At 35.1% G+C, this 26,227-nt stretch overlaps 1 protein-coding gene across 1 annotated transcript in view; it reads right to left on the bottom strand.

Annotated features, from left to right (window-relative positions):
* LOC150107748 (aquaporin-7-like) overlaps positions 1 to 26,227 on the bottom strand; it is a 110,556-nt gene that overhangs the window by 48,051 nt on the left and 36,278 nt on the right. Inside the window, exon 2 of the mRNA XM_090391510.1 lies at positions 23,529 to 23,655. Coding sequence (XP_090247636.1) covers positions 23,529 to 23,655 — 127 coding nt within the window. The remainder of the gene's footprint in view (positions 1 to 23,528; positions 23,656 to 26,227) is intronic.

The raw sequence follows: 26,227 nt of genomic DNA, 5'->3' as shown, positions 1-26,227 counted from the left end.
AAAGGATTTGGTGGTTCAAATCTAGTCACCGGCTAGAGGAAATTTTTCTAAGCCTTTTTTTTGACTGGTTCCCAAGTTAGTCAATCTCTGGCACGGGCTAGCGGGTTTTTTCTCCCGGAAACTTGGGTTTTTCGTCCCGTAAACTCAAGAAAATCGACCGTCGAACCCACACTATTTTCAGACATTAAAAATATTGTGTTAGAGTTAGGGACCACGAGATGGTGGCACTAGCTTGCCACCTTCTTCACTGTGTACTGATGAATCAGTGATAGCCTTGGGCCAGCTATCTCTCTGATTAGCTACCAGTGGAGATTGAACTGTCCACTCAGTCTCCAAAAGATAGATAGGGTAAATGGCCCCACCTACTCCCTATACAGGAACAAATAGGCATTAGCTGATTTTTATATATATATATATATATATATATATCAGACAACTATCCTCTTATCTCCACTACCAGCTTCTATAACTATTCCTAATCATCCTAATTTATGCAATAAATTTTTAAAATTAGGTTTAGCAAAATTCAGTAATATCTCAGTGTCATCACTGCTTTCATTCATAATACCACTGAATTCAATGGTGGCAGTATTATATATAAAACGAATAGTTATAATAATAATTGTTTCAGTTTTTTTTAGAGAACCCATAGAATGCTGATGCCACAACACACACACCAAGCAAGAGTATCTTAGATACAAGATACACTAAGTGCTAATACAGATTCTGTGTGTCACAGCTAAGGCTTACATGCACGGTCAGCCCTAGAAAAACTCTTTTAATGAGTCTTAAAAGCCATGACGTTAAGCTAAGCTTCAAATGTCTGATCGTAAATTCTAAATAGTAGCATTAGCTAATGAAAATTCATAAGTTAATGAAAAATGATCATAAATTATATTTTTTTTTACAGAAAGAGAGAGAGAATTAACTTTTTAACCGTGGAATTTTGTTCTGAAAATGTGCATTTGCATGGGTAATTAAAATCAAGTGAAAAGAAGTGTACTGGTCAAACACAGTAAATGCACCTGCTGTAAATTTTAATTAAATTACAACAAAGTGGCAATTATTAAAAGTTAGTTTTTTTGAAAAATCAATAATTTTATTGCTCCAAAATTCACTAATATGACAAATACTATCAACACAACCTAAAAAAATATTGTTTTTTAAAAACCATGATAGGGTATAAAGGCCTAATAGGGTATAAAACCTCCCTATTAGGGAATAAAAGGTGTTAGTTGATTTTTTTTAAAAAAAAACATGAAAAATCCACGAACATATAAAAAAAGTATCACAATTTGCAATGCGATTATAGTTTATAAAAAATCGGATTCCACTTGCTAAAAAACACTACAAATTAGGAGTACGTTGCGCGATCATTTTTAAAAGTTTTTCGTAGTTTTCATTATTTTCTGGGGAAAATTAGGCGCCGTTTGCATAGTGATCAAAAGAATTTATTTGAATTGCGTGCAATGGTATTTTATTTGCTTCGCATACAACATTATTATTATTATTCGTGACACCTCCAAGGAGTCTGAGACTCATCGTGAATGCTCATCACGTCATGTAGAATGAAGAACTGCTAAATAACAAACACGTAACTATGGTAAATATAATTCTTTTTAGATTTTAGAACGTGTGACGTGTCTTAAGATAAATTAATTTACATTTTCACTGTTAAAATATAAAACTACTATTTAAAAGAAAGCTTTTCTTGCTTTCATATTCGCAAAATCACAAATAATACCAGTGTAGTATAATTTCTGACCGATTTCATATTCGATTGAAATCAATTATAATCGAGTTTCGGCCATTGTAGAACGTAAATAAGTTTTAATAAGCTTTAGTTTTGAAAGACTATGCTCACTGCCTGGGAAGAGACAGCGTCCGCATTAAAAGTATCGCTGAAGATTACTTTAGGACCGGCTGCATTTCCTGGGCTCACCCCAATGAAAACACGAAATTTTCCCAGGCGGAACGAATTCTCTGTGGATAATGCCCTTGGAATCGTAGAAACAAATCAGTATTGTCTTTACTTTTGACTTCTCCAAGACTTTTTTTCGGATGCACCTCTTCTGGTGGTCTCCACTCAGCACCTGGCGCTTTGTTTTGGGCTCATACTCAAAACACCATGTTTCGTCACCAGTAACGGTCGTTTCAATGAAATCTGAGTCCTTATGAGTGGTTTCAATTCGATACATTTTTTGGTCGTCAGTCAACTTGTGGGGAACAAATCACGAATTCAATTTACGAAGGCCCAAACACTCTGTCAAAATGTTGTGCACAGTTCATTTTGGAATTCCCAATTCATCTTCAATCAATCGCACGGACGATTTCGGGTTTTCTTTGATGAAATCACGCACTTTTTGGATGGCCCCGCTTTTCGTTGTCCTCAAGCGTCTCACGATCACTTTGAAATCGCTTAAACTACTCGTGAACTTGGGTACGGGGTAAGCATTCATCACCGTATGCTTTTTGAAGCATTTGATGCGTTTCGGTAAAACGTTTACCAACTTTAGCACAAAAGCCAATCACAGTTCTCTGTTTGAAGAACTCATTTTCCGACTGTTCATCAAAACACGCTGTCACTCTTGGCATTATAACTCAGCTTCTAATGAAACAAATGTCATAAACAGTTGACACAACACTAATAAAGGTTGCCGCTCTTTCGACAACAAAAAGATACAACAGGTGACGCCACTGGTTTCTTCTATTTTCGAAAAGTTCGGTTTCATTTATTCTTGTTATTATTATTAGGTGACTGATCCAGGAGTCCAAGGACTCATCGCGGGAGGGCACTCTACTCTACTTCGCTACATACATCCCACCATCTCACCTACTACTTAATTCTCCTCTTTTTGGACAGAGGGTGTAATCTAATCTTGTAATTCTATATTCATTAAGAATATGTTACTGTACTTTCATTAAGCAATTCTGATAAATAAGCATGTATTTTAAGTTCAGGCCAAGGTCAACTCATGGACAAAAAAAAAAAAAAAAAAATGGAATCGGAAATATAATATGTAAGATAGGTGTTCTGCTATTGTCACGTCATCTGATATTAACATTGACAGTGCGATATTAAACGCAACGTAATACTACATTGTTTTAAATGATTATGATTTTTAAAAAATGTACAGTACAATGAAGTTTTATTATGTAAAAATTTAACTAACGACATCCTGAAGTCTGGTTTCAACACAGAAGGAATAAATTACTTTTTTGATTTATTTTTTGTATAGTTTAGGCCAATTATGCCGCCTCAAAAAACTTGCAGCCCCGTGCAAATGCACGTGTTGCACCGTCAGTAGAATCTGTCCTGCTTACATGTGGCAAAGTAATTAGTATCACAGAACCTATGTGTAACTCAGTGGATGTGGTGTTTGCACACCACAGCACTTGACCACATGAAGGAAGACTTGGTTTCGAGTCTAGTCAATCTCTGGTACAGGCAAGCGAGTTTTTGAGTTTTTTGTCTCTCGTAAACTCGAGAAAATCGACCGTAGAACCCACACTATTTCAGACATTAAACATATGTATTGTATTAGGGTTGGGGACCACGAGATGGCGGCACTTGTTGAGCCATTCTCTTTACTGTGTGCCGCTTAATTAGTGATAACCTTGGGCCAGCTATCTCTGATTGGGTACAGTGGAGATTGAACTGCCCACTCAGTCTCCAAAAGTTAAATAGGGCTAAAACGGCCTCGCCCACTCCCTATACGGGAATAAAAAAACGTTAGCTGATTCTGATTTGATTTTTGAGAAACTATGAATGAGAATGCCAAAATAAAAATTAAAAAAATTAATTTTAAGACAATAAAAAAATAAAATCCACTTTGTCTTCCATTATGTTTTTATTATTATTATTATTATTATTATTATTACTGAATACTACTTAAAGTTTATTATTTGTCTAGTTTTTGCTTTTTATTATAAATTAGTATTTATATATTTTATTCATTGGTTCAAGTATGCTTCTCAAAATGCTCAAGCATCTATTTCGATTGATTTTATCCCCCCCCCCAATGCACCTATACACATATAATAAACTATTCTGGTAAAAAGATTTTAATAATCCAACCTGGTTGGCCAAGTGGTTAGTGTATCTGGTGGGTGGTAGATGGCGTTGGTGTAGTTGCGGTTTGTCTTTGGTGGATTAAATGATGGAGAGAGAGCGTTATAGACTAGATGCCCTCCCTTGATGAGTCTTTGGACTCCCTGGAGGTGTCACATAATAATAATAATAATAATAATCGGAAGGACATGATGATTGCTCTGGTAAATAGTTACCGTCGGAGAAATTGGCAGATTGATACGACAAGTTTTGCCAGCCTGGCTGGCCGAGCGGTCCGTGTATCCGCTCTCCAGCCAAAAGGCTGCAGGTTCGAATCCCGCCGTGGGCATGGATGTTTGTGATTGTCTGTGAAAATAGTAGCGTTGGTGAACAGTAGATTGCGCTGGTGTAGATGATGCAGTTGGTGGGTGATGGGTGGGGGAGGTTGAGTGGTGGAGATGGAGAGCAGTAGATTAAGTGCCCTTCCTCGATGAGTCTTGGACTCTCTGGAGGTGTCAAATAATAATAATAAAATCTGGGAATTATGCAAAATTTGATTTCGATTTTTGTCATTTTAATAAGATATTTCAGTTACAGGGGCAAACGTTAGCCACACATTTTGCAGGGATAAAGAGAAATTACTTTGCTTTGCTTTGGTTGGTGGAACTGAATAAAATTTAGTATCTAGGATCTAATAAGATTTCTCTGATCATCATCGTCATTGTTATCTCCGTTTTGATTTAAATCAAACCATCTGCAGGAACAGTCAAGCAATATCATCTGAAACAATACAAAATAGTATGTTATGAATGACAGTTAACAAACTGGCTATAGTATATAGTCCAAAACAGCTGTAAATTCAGTTGCTATGATAAGAAATTACATCATCAAACAAGAATAAAATCGAAACGCATATTTTTTTTATAATATTGCCTGGAACGATTTCTGTGCATTTCTGTAACAGATTTAATTGTGGAGTATCGAGAAAATGCTGACTGTGGTATACACCAAATGTTCAATGAGAAAAGCACGTGACATGGGAGAAATATGAAAATGATTGTGAATGACTGCTGTAGCATCTTTTGGTATAATTTTGCTTAATTTTGGTTATAAAAATAGTTCTAACTAAACCAAAATTAAGTTGGCTAGATAGATATGAACAGAAGGTGGTCAGGACTCTGCGCATGACAGGATAGTCGTTTAACTACCATCTCTTCATACCATTTCATAACATCTGCAGCTTTGTGGCATGGGGCATTGTCGTCTTGATAGTAACATGGGTCCGTTCCATAGAACCTCCACAGCGTAGGCAGCACCTGATTATCCAAAATATCAAGGTATAAGCTGCCTTCATGGAACCACGGACAACGATCAGTGGTCCCACGAACTCATCACGGATGGTCTGTGCCAATTCATCCAGTTTTTGCTTGTCACCCGTTTTAATACCCTCCTGTCCTTGTCAGTCATTTTCGGCGGCCGCTCTGGGTGTTTTCCTGCACTACTCATGCCAGAACGTCTCCATTTGTTGATCACATTGCCGTTCATTTTGGATGCCCAGGTTGAACGGCAATGGCACGTATGAACTTGCCATCAATGTGACAGCCTACTGTGATACCTCTCTCGAAGTCACTGAGTTCACGTCGTGTTGCCATACCACCTGTATTCAACTGCCACGGTGAAATACTGCTTCCTACTATTTGTACACCAGTTTTTATTTTACTAACAAATTTGGAATATTCCATAACTTCAAATAACAGGGGCGCCCGGATAATTATTGGTAGTGTGTGTATAAGCTTTGCTAGTTTGCTCATGAGATATCTGTGAGCTCATATGAACGGTGAGCAATTATTCCTGTAAGATGGTAATGCTTAATATCACAGCAATTTGATGCTTGATGCGGCCTGGTCAGACTTTTAAATGGCAATTGCCACTTCTAATACAGAACGGTAGTTTGCTATGTTGCAAAAACTTATGCGTAGGGCTGAATGTTTCACAAATTCTTTATTTTCTCAAGCATCTTAATCCATCTTTGGCTGCGATTACAGGTGTCACGCCTCTGGTTAGATTTTTCCTTGATTGATAGTCGTGCTTCACAATATGAACAATCGCCAACACTTAAGCCTTTCAACACTTTCGCGATAAACGATCATAGGTGTCTTAGCAAATGCTGTATAATGTAGTAAAAGTCTGTAATAAAGCTGGATATGCTGGTCTTGCTCTTGCCAACGGTCTAACTCTTCCCAAAGGTACTCGTTAGAATTCAGATAGGTGTTGTCCATTCATGTCCATATCCATTTCCTTTGCATGCCTGTTTCCTTAAAGCACATCTGTCTTTGAATATTAGTTGATGTATAATCTTGTTGCTTTTTAACTAGGTCGTTTCCATACTATCGCAACGTCGTAGGCGATAACGAAACATCCAAAGTCTGGTGAATTATAGTAAATAACGATTTTTTGATGTCTGAACTGTAAATTAATACTTGTGTGGAAATCAGGCAGTTGTTTTTCCTTTTTGGGTCAGCATATGGACTCCACCCATTGTGGTATTTAGTTATATGAAAAATAAAACTTCCTGTCAGGAAGTATATATGAAACTTTCAAAAATTAGTCTTCTTGTAATTAGTTCTTATAATATGATGATAGAAGAATAAGGCTATGAATTATTTGCGTGACAACAGCAAATGTCCACTGGCCCACTTAAAGTTGACTTATCTCCGACGTGATCAACTGATTTGAAGGAAACCTATCATTTTCTTCAGATCATAATTTGTTTAGCCACCAGTATAGTTTATTCTTATTGCAATTTATGCTTTACTTTTTTTCCCTGTCATTAAACGCATTGTTAACACTTATAGAAACAAACAGATGGAGAAAAAAAACGATAATATTCAACCTCATTTGGTAGAAACAACCAAGTTTTCCATAAATTTAAATTATCGATCCATATTATTATTATTATTAACGATTAACTACCCCGGCGTAATCAAGATATATTTTTTATTTCTTTTTTCTTTTTTTAAAATTTTGTTATGGAAAACAGTAATAATTCTCTTTCCTTAAGAAGCTTCTCTGGAGCAACCTCAGAGATACTAACCATGAAATTTATTAATCAAATATAAATCCTATATTTTGGTGGTTCCTGCTTCCGCATAGACACTCCTTTAATCGGACTTCTCATACCCATTTTTCTCAGTCATATGAACAATTTTGGAAGAGATCAGGACTGATTGAACAAATAAAGTTAACTTGGGTTAAAATTTGCTATGAAAAGCAATACTATTTTCAGCCATAATAATTTTGCTCTTCAATGTAAAAGTTTTTTTTTTTTTTTAAGCATAATTTGAAAAAAGCAATAACGGTAAACTTTGTGAATTGTGTTAGTCTGCAGCACAATCAGCTTCCGTGTCAATCAATGCATTTGAGTTAACTTTGGGATTTGACTGCGAAATAAGTCAAATTTAAATGAAATTAAGTATAAGATATACAAAATAGTCGGCATATACCTAACGATGACACAAAAGATCAGGACATTGTACATATATCTGTATTTTAATATCCAAAAAAAAAAAAAAAACCGCTACTAACTTTGTGTTATGTAAGAAAGTTAATGGATTAAGTGGATGACTTCCATTGTAGCGAAGGTAGCTACAATGAATTTTGCCTATTCTGTAAATCACTACGTCATCACCAATGCATCACACATGTAATGTATAGCAGTTTTGTTTTATCGTTGTAATAAGCAGGGCCGACTCTAGAATTTTTGTCACCCCATGCAATCCATTACTTGCCGTCCCAGCACCAACCTCAAATTAACTTTTGCAATTTTGAAAACCATTATGTTCAACATTAGCTTCATGACCAATAATTTTAAATATAGTACCATTAATAATAATGCACTGATCAAGTATTAAAATACTGCATATTCATAAAATAAACCATCGACTTCATCAATTGACAATTAAATGAAATGTAGTAATAATTTATTACTTACATATATGGAATGATCTTCACTTGTACAATGGTGAACTGTTGAGTTACACTTAACTATAGAATGTACACGTTATAGTTTTAGTACTGTTTTCACATTATTTTAATTAGAATTTATATTGTTTTTAGTATCTACTGATTAAAAATACATTTTTCTTGCTTTCATATTTGCAAAATCAGAAATTAGGTCTGCATAGTTTAATTTCTGACCAATTTCATGTTCAATTGAAATCATGGCAAGACCTTCCAATCTAGTTTCGGCCATTGTTGAGCGTAAGTAAGTTTTAATAAGGTTCAGTTTTGAGAAACTACGCTCACTACTTGCAACCGTCACAGGCAATGTCAGTAATATTCTTAGGGCGACAGCGACATTCGGAGCAAAGTTATTTTCAACAATAAAACGAAAAACTTCAATTGGCGGCGTATTTTCTGTGACTAATTTGGACACTACTTTCAGTTCATCACACAGCTCAATTGCATCGATGTCTATTTCTTCATGTGTTAAAACGGCTTCTAGGTTTTTACAGTTGTCTAAGAGCTCATTTGTCGTCTCAGATTTTAATTTAGAGTTGTTATATAAAAATGAAAAATGTGAACTGTGATGTTCCAATTGCTCGAATCTTTCTTCAATAGAATTAGTTGCAACATCAATAATAAAAGAGAAAAACTCAACTTTGAATTTTGTTTTGGGATCTAAAATAGGTTCATCTCTTGCTTCATAATCATGCTGCTTTTTCTGCTGACGCAATCTGGTACTTTCGAATGTTGGTTTCAAATCAGCATCAGCTTCGACTTTCTCAGCTGATGTTGTAGCACCGACAAGAAAATTTTGAAATGATTTATCATTTCTGAGATTCTTAAGACTTTGCAACATTAATTTCATTTAAAACATAGTGCCATATAACCAGACAACATAAAAATTTAAAGTTCTAAGTTTTAGAGCAAGGGTTTCAGCTTCGTGTCTCGCCATTTTGTCTACTGACTCATCATCAGCAATTTCTATCAGTGCATAATAAAACTCCTCAATATAGTATCTTAAAGGACGAATAGCGTCGATTCTAGATTCCCAGAGAGTTGTACTTAATGGCTTGGGCGTTAGGGTTGTAATATGTGTCTTAAGGATTCCCCCAACGCAGTGTTGACGCTGAGAAAAACACATACAATTTCTGAACCGTTTCAAAAAATGAAATCCCTTCTCTAGATGACATTGCGGCATCATTGACCACCAAGTTGAGAGAATGAGAACAGCAAGGGATATAAAAAGCTCTTGGGTTCAAGTCCCTAATGCGTTGTTGAACTCCTAGATGCTTTCCTTTCATGTTCGATCAATTGTCATAACCCTGGCCACGTATGTTTGCAATTGGAATATTCATATCTGATAATTTTCTTACGATACATTCGGTTAACGCTGAGCCTGTAGTGGCTTCCACAGGAATGAAACCAAGTAAATGTTCACGAATGTTGATATCAGTTGGATCCGTATTAACAAATTTTACAATTAATGTTAATTGTTCAATGTGGCTTACATCGGGAGTACAGTCTGCAACTATGCTGTAATATTTAGCTTTCTCAACTATAGAAATTATTTGCTTTTTTATGGTTCCAGAGAGGAGAGCAATCAATTCACTTTGAATATTTTTTCCAAGATAATGGTGGGCCGAACCACAAGCTACACTCATTAAATGTTCAGACATAGCACTGTCAAATCTGGCAATCAGTTCAACAAGCTGTAAAAATTTTCCATAATTAGGGTCATATAAATTATCAGATGTTCCACGAAATGGTAAGCATTGTTGACCCAAGAACTGGACAACAGCAATTAGGCGTTCTGTTGTGCTTCTCCAGTGCCGAATTTCTGAATTTAATAACTTTTGCTGCATTGGATCAATTGTCTGTTCTAATTTAAGCCTGGACGATAATTCAATCCACTTTTTATGGGACTCCAAATGGGTTTTGGATTTCTCGTGTTCATTAAGATACACATACAAATGACCCCAATCATTATACCCATCAGTAGTTAATGACGTTATATTACAGCAGAAACAAAATACAGAATCTTTTTCTTTTGAATACGTTAACCATGATTGATTAATATGTTCTCCATTGCTTAATTCCCTGGTATAAAAATTTAATGAAAATTTCCTACCATTAGAGCTGTGCGGAAAAATGAAATCACTGTTTGGTTTCTCTGGCGGGCCCTTTTTTACGATTTCCAGTCTTTCGGCTTAAAGATGGATTCCATCTAGCTGGATCAGTGTACCTATCAAGTTCATCACTTAAATCTCTAGATTCGGAAATTGTCATATCAGTCTCATTTTCGAGATTCCTTGCAATGTCTATGTTACTGGGATCCGAGTTAGAAGTACTTGCCATGAGCTCAGAATCATTGGTTTTGGTACATTTACTTATTTCCTCTGCCCTACATCAGCTGATTCAGTTTTTAGATATTTAAGTAAAGTCCCGCTATGTTTTTGAATATCACGTTCTTTTTCCAGTTTCCGTTTGCGATATTCTGCACCTGATAGTTTTTTTCTTTTATCGGACATTGTAATCTATTTGAATATTAAAATTGTTTTAAATCCTACAATAAAATATTATTATTAGTATGGTATTATTTAATAATTAATGGAGGTTGAAACACTGTACTAACCGCTAATTTACATAAAACTAAAAAAAAAAATCTTATCACTGTAACAGTCACTAACACCGAGCAAAATCAACTTTCCTTAATACACGCTCAAAAACAAGTGAAACGTTCTGGAGATTACAGTATCGACGGCCGTTACTCTAAGAGGAGGACTCTAGTGGACATTTCAATTACTTCGTATATGACTCGTTTTCTAGTACACGTGTCTTGCCTTAGGCCAGGGGTTCCCAACTTTTTTGTTTCCTAGAGCATCAGTATACCAGTAGGGCGACGGGCACCATCTATTTTTTTCAAGCAAATTTTTTGAATTCGTTTGTTAAATGAATACATACAAAGTTTACATTATAATCAAATGTTTTATTACTTAAAAGTTTACATTAGATAAAAATTTGAATATATATATATGTAAGTTAGTGTGATCTTTGGCATTGCATTTCATTGGCCGATGCTTCATAATTAGGAGAATATGATGATATTCCAGTTCTTAAACTGGAATGAACAACTTCGAATGCGCGTTTACTTTACATTGTATGCGTTTAATACTAGTCATGTGTCATTAGCATGCGTTGTATAGCATGCCATGAATTGTTGCGTGATTATTTCAAACTACACGGCACACGGTTGAACAGCAGTGGACACACACAAATTGGTCGACGGTCGCCATGGTGCCCGCGGGCATGGGTTGGAAACCCCTGCCTTAGGCATTAATTCATATAATCGGATTAAGTTCCAAGTTCCCGTGTTTAGTTCACAATGTATGCATACCCAATACTAAGAATTAGCATGATTAATACAACTAACAACTACAAGTTTTTACAAATATATTACAATATATTATACAAAATAGTGACACACAACAGTAGGTAATATTTTAACATTTATTCTGATGAACAAATTTGGCCTTGGGAATAGCAGATTATGTTAAACTCTGAATGAGATTACAAGTTAACAAGCACAAGATGGAAATATAATATCGCATAATGAACTTTTAAATGCAGTTTTATTACAGACTCCATTGTTGCATATGTAAGGAATAGAGAGGAGAGGCGTGAGGGAAAGAGAGTAAGCGAAGAATGACTCACATAGCTTCGATTACCGAAGAGCATTACGCGAGTATCATTGGTCGAAACGTTTTCCTCCCAATTGTAACCCTACCAGGAGGTAATTTATTCCTACATGCTCCATTGCATTACAATGCTTATATTACATGTAGCTTATAAGTACTAATTAACATTTCTATTTATATTTTTGTATTAATTTTCATATTTACATTTAGTTTTTTTATGAATACTTATATTAACGCAATACAGTACAATTCACATAGTAATGGTATTTATATTAGATCACAGGGACTGAGAATTTATTTTATTAGCAAATTTAGTTAATTCTATGTAATAGTTTTCGATAAGTCTCTGTCTTGACACTGGCCACTTGTATCGAAGTGATGACGTGGTGTATTAGGTGCATCCGGATGGAGTCCAATAGCTAACAGTCGTAAAGTATGTGGTCAACAGGCTATTGAAGGTGTGGACTGCAAATGCACGATGGTGATTCCAGGATATGGACTCTGTGAAGGTAGTGTCTCAGTTTTCCGTGTGCAGTTAGTGGCGTGGTTAAACCTGGAGAAATGCCGTGTCTTTTCAGCCGGAGTCTGTCTTCTGATGCTAGGAAAGAATTCTTTTGTTGTTGATTCGTTTTTTGATGTTTTCCATTCTTCTTCTTCCCATATGTCTAGGCTTTTCTCTTCTGCAAGTGTTTTTATTGCAGATTTCGAGAATTTCTGGTAACTTGTTTCTAGCCGTTCGTTTCTAGGTGCTTCTTTAGCCAACTGGTCCGCCTTCTCGTTTCCTGCTATTCCAGTATGCGCTTTCACCCAGCAGAAATTGATTTCACATCCCTCTAGAGTGAGATTTCGAACCAGATTTCTTGTCTGTTCTATCAATGCAATATGGCTGCTCTGGTTTTTTATGCCGTCTATAGTGCTTCTACTATCACTGTAGATTGTTGCTGTCTTTTGCTGAGTGGTGTTGAGTTCTAATTCCTGGAGATATGTGAGTGACTGAACTATAGCAAGTTATTCTGCTTGGTTGTTGGAACAGAGAGGATGCAGTCTAGAACAGCGTTCTTGTATTATGGACTGTCTGTTGTATGCAGTGAACGAACAACCGACGTTCCTTTCGGTTTTGCTTCCGTCAGGGTATATTTGGAATTCGTCACTTTCAGAGCTTTCCTTCTTCTTAATATTTGTTTTCTCTGCTGGGTGAGGCCACTTACTGTAGTGAAGCGGACGTTCGTAGCAATTTGGATCGATTTTGTAACTTTCGATATATCTTCCGGAAGTGACTTCATATATAAGAGATAATTCTTGTATTTTCAGGCAGATCGGTGTTAGAGCTGCAATAACGCAAGCTGCCTCGAAAAATATTGTCCTGTATCCTTTGATTATGCGTATGGCTATAAGGCGTTGAACTTATAGCCATTTGTTTAGTTTTTGTCGGTTTATCTTTGATTTTAGTGTATGTTTCCAGGCAGGTGCAGCATAAGATATCAGTGGTAGTATAGCACCGGTATAAATCGTTTTCAGCTCTCGTTGGCCTAATCCTCACTTAATCCTTGCCGACTTAGCTAGAAGGTTTACTATTTGTAAGCTTTTTTCGGCAACATACGAGATGTGCTTATTGAAGGTGAATTTTTCGTCTATTGTTACTCCTAGGTATTTTAGCTCACTGGCTACCTCGAGAACTTCTCTATTTAGGAAGACTGTTACATGTTGTTTTGATTATTTTCATGAGATGTGGAGCACTTTAGACTTGGTGCTATTGAAGGTCACTTTCTTCTCGCGTGCCCACTCTGAAATTTTAAAGAGTTCTTCGTTGGCAGTTACTTCTAACTGTAAGCCGTCGCGTCCCCGAATCATTATCATCGGCAAAGGCTATGACTTTTGTTTCAGTGGTAACAGGGAGTCTTAAAAGCGAGTCGTATTGGATGTTCCAGAAACCTTGCCCGCAGCAGGAACCTTGCGGACAGCCTCATTTGACTTTTTTTCGTTACAGTTGTGTTTTTTAGTGTCATGGTTACTCTTCTGTCTGAAAAGTAATTTTTTGTAAGGTTGAGTAAGTTTTTTAGGGCATTTTAAATCTATTAATTGATGGATATATGGCTGGCCACCAAGCAGCATCGAAGGCTCCTTGTATATCGAGTGAGATCAGTAGTACGTCTTTTTCTTCTTTTTTTTCTGTAGACTGTGTTCTTCGAACTCTTTCACTTCCATAATTGCGTCTACTGTGCTGGACTGAGGTCTGAATGCGTATCGATTGCTGCTTAATAAGTTTCTTGAGTAGACGTGGTGCATTATTCGGTTTATTAGAAGTTTTTCTAGTACCTTACCGGCAACGTTTATGAGGCTGATTTGTCTGTATTTGTTAATTTCGTCAGATGTTTCTTTTCCAGGTTTGATTATAGGTATAAATTTTGAGTGTTTCCATATTGAAGGAAATCGTCCTCTTTTTAGGCATTTGTTGTAAACTGTTGTTATGAATTCAGGGAATTCGAGAAACGATGTTAAGAGCATGTCGCTGCTTATTCCGTCTTCTCCGGGAGTTTTTCTTGGATCCATTGATTTTAATATTGACTCGATTTCATTAGTTGCAAATGAGACGTCGTCAGGAAAGTCTATATCTATTTCCATTCTTTGTCTGCAAGTTTTGTGGATTTCTTCATCTGTTGAATCATCGTCATCGGGAATAAACTTCTCTATCATAATAGTTGCAGATTTTTGCTAAGTTTTTAGTGTAGGTGCCGTCTGTTTTCTTGATAGTTGATAGTATACGTGTTGTCTTTCTTTTTTTGCTACTAATTTATATATGCAATTCCAAGGATTCGATACGGTTGAAACTGTACAAAAATTTTTCCATGATTCTGTTTTCGCGTTTGTAATTTTGGACTGATAACTGTATTTGGCTTGATAGTAGTTCTGTCTTCTGCTCTCTCTTAAATCTTGGGTATTGTATGTTCTTTGGTATAATCGTCTGAGTGCGTTGACACGTTTTCTTAGGACTGTTAGTTCGTCGTTCCACCACGGTACTGATTTTCTTCCATCGATGTATAGCTTCTTGGTTGTTCTGAGTGTTTGATCGCTGGATTTTTTCAGACCTGATGAGAGTGCAGAAACGACGAAGTCTATATCGCTTTGTGCCAATGCCCAGATGGCTAGGTTTTTGTCTAAACTGAGCTGTTTTTCGCTGTTCGCATTAAAGTGATGTTCTGAGATTAAGAGTGAAAATTCTCTTTTTAATGCTTTTATAAATTTCTCTAGGTTGGTTTTATTGGTGAAGTATTTGATGTTAATGCGGTGGTTTTTGTTGTCTATTCCGTTTAAATTTTTGTTACCGACGATGAATCTTAATATGCGATAGTCTGAACAGCTTTCCTCTTCTTCGTATTTCCATTCAGAAACCCGGGGTAAGATAGCGCTCTTTACCATTGTAAGATCGATAAAGCTGCTTCCTCTGGTATTTTCGAATGATGGAGTGTTACAGTCGTCGTTTAGTATGTGTGGGGAATTTGATGCTATGAACTCTTCCAAATTTTTCCCTGTATTGTTTGTGTTTTCATTAAATCATAAAACCGAATGGGCGTTGCTATCTATTCCCATAATTAAGCCGTGGTTGATGGTAAAATCCACAATGTTGTTCATTTTTTCTAAGTCATATTTTATGTCAGCGTGATAGTTTAGATACATACTTGCAGCGAAAGTTTTAATTCCTCTGTACGTAATTTCAATTAGTACCGAGTCCTCGTTGCTGTGCTGAGATATTAATATTGCCTCGACTTCAGGGTTGACCACGAGTATTGCAGCTTTCTTTCTTTCAGATCCTTTGGAAAATATTTTAAAATTACTTGGAAAGCCGCATATTTTGTTGTCGATGTTGTAGGGTTCTTGTATTAATTCCAGTCCTATATTTTTTCTATTTATGAGTTCTGTTAAGCCTTCTTAATGTTGCCGCCTTCTAATAACTTCACTGATAGAGCGTTGTAGATTTATTTGAAGACATGCCAGGGAAGTAGTGCTGTTTCTGCAAGCTTTATTATTGCTTTCCATAATCTATGTTTTGAATTTTGAGCTGTTTGTGGTAGTTGTATGTCAGGCAGTCTTTGCTTAATGGCATGTGTTTGGTGTCGTTTTTGGTTTTGGCATGCTTGTTGTGATTTTGGCAATTTATGCAATTCATCTCGGACTTATTTCGTGGGCACTCGCTGAACTTATGTTCTTTGTCCTGCAGTGTTGTGTATGATGGTGAAATTTATTGCAGTTAAAGATCTCAGAACTCTTCCTTTTAAGATTTTTTGAAATATGGCTTCTGAGTATATGTTAAACAGAAGAGGTGACAGCACACATCCTTGTCTTACTCCTCGTTTGATGTTAATGGAGTCTGTAATAATGTCACCAACTTGAATAGATGCCTTTTGGTTCCAATCTAAGCTTTCTATGATCCTGATATCTTTTACCATCCAATCCAATTCTTTTTAATAATTCAATCATTTTGGTGTGTTGCACTTTGTCAAATGCTCTCTCGAAGTCGATGAAGCAAATGAATACTTCCTTGTTTTGGTCACTACATTTTTGGAATAAGATTTTAGAACAGAAAAGAGCCTCTCTCAAAAAACATTTTGAGAACATGACTCATTACAGTGATCATTCTATAATCATTACAAGTTTTTCCATTTGCTTTTTTTAGGTAGCATGATGAAGGTCGAGTGTAACCAGTCTTGAGGGATTATACTTGTATCGTAGATCTTATTGAATAGCTTTACTAATATAGTAATGTTGCCGCCTTCTAATAACTTCACTATTTCTGCTGGTATTCTATCAGGGACGAAGAGTTTACCATTTTTTGTGAGTTCAGCGCATATTCTACCTCTCATCTTGAATGCATGGACCGTCCATCTGTTCATAAGTTTTTTTTTTGTGTTTTGTCTGTTATCGGTGAACAGATCTACATATTTCATTCATTCTTGTATTTTATCATCCTTTCCGGATATTATTTCTCCCTTTTGCTTCGAAGGATACATAGTTGTTTTTTCTTAAATATGCCTGAGGTCTCTTTCAGCTATTTATGTACCGTAGATTAAAACTGTCATGCTTTTCATATAGAAATGCTATTTCTTTACATTTTTCATTCATCCAAATTTCTTTTGCTTCTTTGATCTTGCCTTTAATAATTTATGAACTTCTTTATATTTTGTTCGACTATGATTTTTATATAATCTGCGTTGATTCATGAGAAAGAATTTCGTCAATTATCCAATCTTTCATTTTTACTGATTTATCAGGACAAAAGTATTCGCACATTCCTCTATGAAGACGGATTTTAATTTGTCCCATGATTCATCAACCTCATGACGTCATCATTCTTGATAAGTGCTATCTCTTGATTCAGATCTGGATTCAGTTTTTTTTCTTATGTCTGTTTTTTTTTTAACTTTCTTAGATCAAACCTTTTTGTTTCTTAAGTATAGTTTTCAGTCTAAGTTTTAACTCTGTCAGTAGTAGGTTATGATCAGAAGCAATATCCGCACTAGGATAGGTTTTTTGTACTCTTTATGGAACTTCGAAATCTTTGATTAATTAGCAAGTACTCAATTTGATTTCTGACTATATTTGAATTATTCTCCTGTGCTGATCGCCAATTATATAGTCTTTGGGGTGGAAGCGTAAACCATGTGTGTGTGACTATTAGTTCCTTTTTTTTGGCAGAATTGTATAAGACGATCTCGTCCATGATCGTCAACTATATCTCTACTTCTGTCTTTCCCAACATTAACATTGAAATCACCCATGACGATGTTAATATCATGTTTCTTTGTATTTTTCATTATTCTTTTTTTAACTGATCAAAAAATCCTTCGATCTCGGTATCATTCTTGTCAGCAGCAGGGGCATAGACTCGTATAAGATTGATATCTAGCGGTTGGCCCTTCAGTTTTAATAACATCATCCTATCTGAGTAAGGGATGAAGGTCAACATGGCTTATTGGCATCTTTTGTTTATATTATTCCAACTCCGCTTTGATGGTTGTTTTCACTACTTCCAGTGTGGTATATTGTCATGTCATCAACTTGAGTTTTGCCAGATCCTACCACCTAACTTCACTCATTCCTAAAATCCCAATTCCAAGTCTTTTCACTTCCTGGATAGCATTTCTTAGCTTATCTGCTTAGTAGTAGGGTAGCCACTTCTGACAAGATCATAAGATAAGGAATCGTAACGTGATTGGTTGTTTATTTCATGACGTCATTGTGGGCATGACGTCATGAGATTGGAATGTTAGGAATTTCCCTGGGGGTATATGTCTCAGTGACGTGAGTTCTTGTGTTTGGTTCGCATATGGAATTATGAGTATGGTAGAGATAAGGATTCGTGGTACACTTCTGACAAGATCAATATATAAATAAGGAATTGTGACGTGGGTGTGTGTTGTTATGAGATGTAGATAAGTGACGTCATTTGTTAGTTGTAAATAAGTGACGTTATTGTTTTGAATGGAAAGGAAGATATATTAGTGTATAAGGAATCGTGTCGTGATTGGTGGTGCGCTTCTAACAAGATCAAGATAAGATAAGGAATCGTGACGTCGGTGTGTGTTGCTATAAGATGTAGATATGTGGCATCATTTGTTAGTTGTCAACAAGTGACGACATTTGTTAGTTGTAAATAAGTGACATTACTGTTTTGAATGGAAAGGAAGATATATTAGTGTATAAGAATCGTGTCGTGATTGGTGGGACACTTCTGACCAGATCAAGATAAGATAAGGAAACAAAAAAAAAATAGATTGTATTTTTCACTTTATTTATTTTCTGTATGTTAGATTCAGTAAATACAATTTGTAAATAATATTTTATTCAGATAAAATGTGTAAATTTAAATGAACAAATTGGGTGTCGTTGATGTGTTATACAAATTTAAGTAAGACCATAACATTTCTTTTCTCCTTGTAAAATTTTATGCCACAAACTAACCAGAAACTTTTCTTTTTTTTTTTTTTTGAAAATCCACTCAATGAAACTGTGTCAACTCTTGGAAGCAAAAGGAAATGGGTATTAAATTAATAGGCAGAATTTTAGTGGAGAATATTTCACCTGAAAAGTGACAATTTATTTATTATATATGTAGATACCTCCAATAGACTAGAAAAAACAATCGTACTTAAAGTACGACTGTTAGAATTTGGTTATTTACAAAGGGTCATTAGATATTTTAACCCATCAAGTTACTAAACTCCTAAAAAGTTTGTTGTATAAATAAAAAAGGTATCGTAGCATACAGATAACAAGTGAATCAACATGCATATATCAAAAAATACTCGCCATTGGAAGAGAAAAATCAAAAAACATTAACGAACTTAATAGCCAGACCCGTTCTTCATTTAAATGATACCAAATGATGAAAACAATATGTGCATGGATTTCAAAACTTTGAAAGGGTGTTTAAAATTACTAATGCTAAAGAAAAAAATAAATAAAATAAATAAATTTCAGTTACAGAAATAGGTTAAGAGCACAAGTAATCGCAGGTAAAATTAATAGTCAATATTGGTTCTAAAAAATAAATGTAAGCATTAATTTACTACAGCAATAATTTCCCACGGAAACGAAAAGTTCCAACCTGAACACACGATTTCTCACCTACGTACAACAAAATTGGCGACCGGATAAGAGAGATTACAGAGCTAATATTCGTTTGAAATAAATTCCAGTTTTCTAGCTACACAAAATGTAAACAAACAAACAGGCCATCTACTTGAAAAGAATAACTGTATAAAATCCTTAATCAGAAATTAATAATTTTAGGATATATGTCATAAAAATTTTACACTAGAAAAACAGTCGTACTTCCCCGAACTGATAAAACCGCGCAAAACATCAAAGAGACAATATGATCCATGAAAAAGGTGAATACCGCTCGCTGCCGGATATTACTCATGAAAAACACACGACTTAGGATATGTGTGTCACAATGAACGAATCATGTGAATGCTAAAAACGTATAGTCACATCAGAAACATTGTATGACCCAATGCTAAGGAATTAACAGTGTACCAAACGGACAGAAAATCTAAGGAACAAAAGTCAAATAGCTTTTCAGGTTATTACAGAAATTTCGTTCTTTCAAGATTGTGTTTTTGTGTGTTGTGGTGTGGATAAAAATTCAACTATTTTGGAATATCTATTTGCATTAAGAAGAATCATTCTGGAAAACTGTAAGTAAATTTAAATTATCATTAGAATTTCTAGACTACATACAAAAAAAGTTATTGTAACCTTTTAAGTCTCCATTTATTTTTAAAATACCGTTTGGTTTTTTCTCTTCATGTAAACTAAAAAAAAAACACCATTACCCAAACATTTATAAAGAAGATAACGTTAATTCGAAAAAGAGGTTGCCATTTGTCAATAATCTTTTAGTAATGTCACCTCAACCAATAATGAAAACTTCAGAGCAAAAAAAGTGTATGTTTGAGGGACACCACCATATAATTAAATTATTCAGAAAAGCCTAAACACAGCCGCCATCAGGAATCTACTCTAAGAATTCTCACCCTTTTTAACATGAAAGAAATACCCAAAAATGTATTGGAAAATTAGTACAGCCAAAAAAGTATGTTTTAGTGACATCAGCATATAATTAAATTATTCAGAAAAGCTCGAAACACGGCCGCCACTAGACTCTACTCTACTCTCTAAGATTTCCCACCCTTTAACAGGAAAGATATACCCCAAAATGTATTGGAAAATTAGTACACCCATCCATAGATAACCAAACACAAAACATGATGACAATGACGGATGTATGTCACCCTGGGAAAATTCCAAGATATCTTATCTCAAAACATCGCCCACAATTTCATAGCCAAACCAAAACACCATGATATCACAGAGAGACATATGTTCCTCAGAAATTTCCAAACACATCACGTGATGTGATTCTTATCTCTAAACTAAACACATCACGTGATGTCCCTGACAGACGAGGGCCCCAGCGAAATTCCGAACTCTATAACAACAAACATTCATGTCACGTTTCCTTATCTTATCTTGATCTGGTCAGAAGTATCCCACCAATCGCGACACGATTCTTATACACTAATATATCTTCCTTTCCATTCAAAACAATAACGTCACTTATTTACAACTAACAAATGTCGTCACTTGCTGACAACTAACAAATGACGTCACTTATCTACATCTCATAACAACACACACCGATGTCACGATTCCTTATCTTATCTTGATCTGGTCAGAAGTGTCCCACCAATTACGACACGATTCCTTATACACTAATATATCTTCCTTTCCATTCAAAACAATAACGTCACTTATTTACAACTTACAAATGACGTTACTTATCTACATCTCATAACAACACACACCCACGTCACAATTCCTTATCTTATCTTGATCTTGTCAGAAGTGTACCACGAATCACAACACGAATCCTTATCTCTACCATCACCCATAATTCCATACACGAACCAAAACACAAGAACTCACGTCACTGACACATATGCCCCCAGGGAAATTCCTAACATTCCAATCTCATGACGTCACGCCCACAATGACGTCATGAAATAAACAACCAATCACGTCACGATTCCTTATCTTATCTTGATCTTGTCAAAAGTGGCTACTCTACTATTCTGCTTCATACATGGTTCTGACATTTCAGGTTCCTAGTTTTAGTGGACACACCATTTTGAGTACGGAGATTCTTCGTATCCCCCTGTCTTATTTAAGGGACCGCAGAGAACTTGGGGCCATTTGTGTAGATTTGCACGCCATGGTGGTGGGCAATAATTTTGGCGATTGTGTTTTAGGTACAATTACTGCAATTATTAGACGTTCGGTTTTATTTTGCATCTAATATGCATAAAGGCAAACTTAGTGAACTATCAGTTTAATATAAAATAATAATGACACATAATCTTGTATATTTTGCATCATTTAGGAACCAAAACCTGTTTAATTTAACCTAAATTTGTAAAGCCCAACAAAGTTTTATTAAAGATTACAAATTGCATTGATAAATCCTCTAAGTGAACCACACAGAAGCATTAAAAATATATAAAAATAAAATCTACCCACTCAAAGATCAGAAAGAAATACCAAAATCCTTGCTTTAATATTCATTGATCTTCCGTCATCCTTTGTTATTATTATTATTATTATTCGTGACACCTCCAAGGAGTCCAAAGACTCATCGCGGAAGACACCTACTATACAACTGTCTCCACCACTACACCGAACCTCTACTGCCAATCATCCTCATCAATGCCATCTACCGTCCACCACCACAACTAGTATTTTTTTTGTCTGTAAATTGCGTGTGTTCTGAAGTGCCGATTTGTCTGTATGCGGGATGAAAAACCCGAGTTTCCGGGAGAAAAAGCCCTGCTACCTCCGTATGAGATCGGCTAACTCACCTTCGATTGAAAAAGTCCACATAAAGATTCCTCCAGTCACGATGAGAATCGAAGGGCGCAATGTACCGTCATTCTTCCAATTGCGCTAAGGAGGCGTTAATTAATTAATTTTTTTTCATAGTATTTGGAAGTCTTCTCATTCGTCTTCATTTGTTTCACAAGCAGTTTAACATTTTAAGATTTTTTTTTTTTTTCAAATTTGAATTTTGTTGTACCACTTCATGCCTAAAATAAGCCAGGAAAAATATTAGAGCAAATAAAGTCACGCACTTGACTGTGACGCAAAGCAATTGTTAGGAAGCAGATGCTTTTATCTACTGGTCTCTAATTCTGATATAAAATCGTAGAGATCAAAGGTTTACATTTCTGATATAAAATAAATAAAAATCTCAGGAATATAAATCAGTCTTTAAATAATGAAAAGCTTTGATTTAGGATAAAATTCTTTCCCATAAAAATTATGTGACATATATAATTAACTGGTCTCAATTGACTGAATAAGTTTAAATGCCTTATAACCCAAATAAACGAAGAATCATTTAATTTATTTATAACGAAATATGCATATTTGTTTCTCCTTGGCTGTTTTGCTAAAATTCTGTAGCGCCTCCCTCCAACATATATTCTCCAAGTTAAAAGCCTCATTTTGCTTTAACAATTAGTATAATAACCATTGGCAGCTAGTGACTTGAAATCGCGGTGTGTGTGTGGGGGGGGGGGGGTGCTGCAACTTTCGAAATATACATGCACATTAAGTACAGTGTATGTGTTTGGATAAAATATCAAAATTTTGATAAAAATTAAACATGAAAAAATATTGTTTATTATCGATAAAATTAATTCAAAATTACTTTAAAATAAAACCCTTTCCTTTAATTGTAATTAAAGAAATGGATTTACAATTTTTGAACATTACAATTAAATCCTTTAATTGTAATGTCCAAATATTTAAAGAGACGAGTAGACACGATAAGCACTACGAACACTCTACTACTGGCGCAAACTGCATATAAACAACAGTAGAACTGCGCGATGGACAGTGCTGCATTACGCTAATAGCTCGCAACTGACTATGACGTGCATATGCTTGCGCGAGTAGTAATATGGCACTGTGGTAAACACAGTGCTGCTAGAGTCCTTCGCCCTCCTAAGTGCTAAAAGATGGATTTTTATTATTTTTTATACAAAATAAGAGAATTGTATAGGATTGTTGATGATAAAATTAAATATTACAAGCAAATATAAATAAATTAATAAATATATTTATATATCGAGAAAAATTGGGGGTACTGCAGTGCCCATGCACGAGCTGCCCCTGATAATAACTCTAATTTTACTTGGCTTGTCAAGAAATCTTACCTGAAATCCCTCCAGATATAAAGATGGCTGCAGCAAGACCAAAGCTCCAACCCAAAGGTACCACAATGTATGCGAGTGATTCAATTCTGGAGAACACGGCAATTGCTATTGCAGCATTACCACATAACTGAAAGGAGGGAAAAAATTAAATACACACACACATACACCCAGATAATATATTTCGTTCAACGATTTAAAAACAGAAAAAAATAGTCATTTCAGGACAAAATATTATCATATAACTTTCCAGTTTACACACATAATATAAACTAGTAAATTAAATAACTAAAAAAGGAAAGGTTACCATAGATTGCATAACAAAAAAATATGAAATAATTGTTAACGATGATATTCATCAATCTACAACCTAGGCAAAGACAAGTAGAAGTTCGCCTTGTCTGTATGTCACAACAACTTCTGAATGATAATTAATAAAGCGCAATGAAAAAGCATTAGCCTCTTCCAAATTACGGTTTCAAGAGACGTTTGAGCTTTACCATGAAATCAGAATCTTTAAAGCACGAGACACACGATCGTTTTATATATATATCGAAAAATATTTCGGCTAAAAAAAAAGTTCGATGTGTATTGTTCATTTTACACCAAGGTAAAATCTTTCTGCTACTATCCAACCGCTGATATGTCCAAAAAAGTTAAGAGCTCGATGAGGCTTTTATTAATAATTTGTCGATTTGTCAAGAGATGGCGCGACAAGTACGGTGCGCTTTAATTCTCTGTTCCGCGACACTATTTTTTTTTCCTTTTTAATAATATTTGGCGAATTATACAGAGAAAAAGGAATGTTTTCTTTTTATCATTTTTAATACGCTAATTACTATCTTATATTTAAAATTTGGCACTTCACAAGAAAAGTCTATCTCGGCTGCATCACATTATGAGGAATAACGGGAATTTATGGATGAGGAAAGAACAGCCAGAAGTCTGGATCAAAGATGTGCAACTCGTATGTATTATTGAATTAAACAAAAACATATTCATCGAAAACTTGAATGTTCACAATAATACTAAATTAATGCAATCTCCGTTTGATCACTTTCTTTTACGAAATTTTATCGAAAAATATCATAGTAATACTTGGCAATGCATTTCACGAAGTATTAATGCGTATAAATCATGTTAATTTGTTACTACTTCAACGCATTAATAAAATGCTGTTTAAATGGCTAAACGGTACAAACCCAAGATTCGAGTTTTGCCGTCCTCAATTCGAAATTATGGAACAGAACGATGGAACCAGTCACTGACATTCACTGCCTTTTCAATAGGCTACGTAAGTTTTCATTATTGTCTTTAACATAGAGACAGTAATGGAAACTGGTTTCGGCGTGGGATTCACCTTGAATGAATTAGGACGAAGTAATGGAGATAACTGTTGGGTAATTTCGATTATCCACAGACTGTCTTCCATCTTAAAATTTAAATTTAATGCCTTTCTTTTTCATGTGAATCTTACCCACGAAAAGATGGACCTATCGTAGATTATTGCCTTAGGTCTAGGAGGATTAAAAGTTAATTCAGAAAAACCCTACTCTTGACGCTAAACATGTAGCTTTTCCAAGCCGCTTCGGGTCTCCAATAAGCAGAATGGTGATCTCACACTGGGTAATGAAATTCATCCACTATCTAAAGGCGTCTATATACATCCAATGAGATTTCAACGCATAGTCTATTGGATGGAGAGAGGAAAGGGCTTTAGTTCCTAAAGTTTTCCCTCTCGTCTTTTCAGTTCAGATTTAACTTTGTAGCCATTTAATTTAATAGCCTTTTATTCTTTTTCGAGAAGGAAATTAACATTATGCAGTTTCGATATGAGTCTGCTAAGTTTCTCACTTGGATATTACGGGATTGTAAGTGCGTTTTAGGAAATCACACACATTTATTTTATTTATTCATTTATGGCTGCTTTTTTTTTTTAATCTGGTGTTCTTTACAGAGGGCATTGATAATAACAGAACATTTTATGACACCACACTAAAAATCTAACAGCTTTCTTCTCTTAGTACACTTCATGGATTCCAGTGAATTTTGCTGTTCGAAATCCACACTAAAACATCAACTCAGAATTCAGTTTTGATCCAGAAAGAAAAACTGAATTTCCATCTTCCATGGAGTGAACTTTATACATCTTGATCTTTATAATAAAAATTTGCTGCTTGTTACTTGAATTTGAACATTTCATTTGGAAAGCAGGAAGAAGGTGAATACTAGCACGTACCTTGTACCATCTTCTGATGCTGAAACTAAAAAGGGGAAAAAAATGCCAAGTACATTTCGATATGATTTTATTGCTCATTCTGTATATACGTAGCATTCCAGCAATCATTTTTATGCGATGACTATTTTATTAATGATACATGACTTTTAATGACGTTACACAATGTACTTTTAATCTGTTATGAAAGTTATTTCAGATATGAAATTTATTTTAACCTTCACAATTCACATTTTCTACTTAAATACCTATTCATCATGAATCGCAGCAAACAACGAAAACATAAGAACGTCTTTAATGCATATTCAGTAATACAGTACTCTCTTAATTAATTAATTTTGCATTATTGAAATACATCGATATTTAAGCTCAAGAGGCTAGGGAAAAGGGAACTTGAAGCAATTCTTAAAACCAAAACTAGTACTGAAAGTTATATACAGGGTGATCAAAATTAAAGTATTCTTGT

The sequence above is a fragment of the Typopeltis vanoorti genome, chromosome 4 (genome assembly GCF_054136105.1).
Source record: "Typopeltis vanoorti isolate ZY-2024b chromosome 4, IOZ_Tvanoo_1.0, whole genome shotgun sequence".
NCBI classification, from domain to species: Eukaryota; Metazoa; Arthropoda; class Arachnida; order Uropygi; family Thelyphonidae; genus Typopeltis; species Typopeltis vanoorti.
Note: the sequence above shows the minus strand (reverse complement) of the source record. Positions and strands in the feature narration are given on the sequence as shown.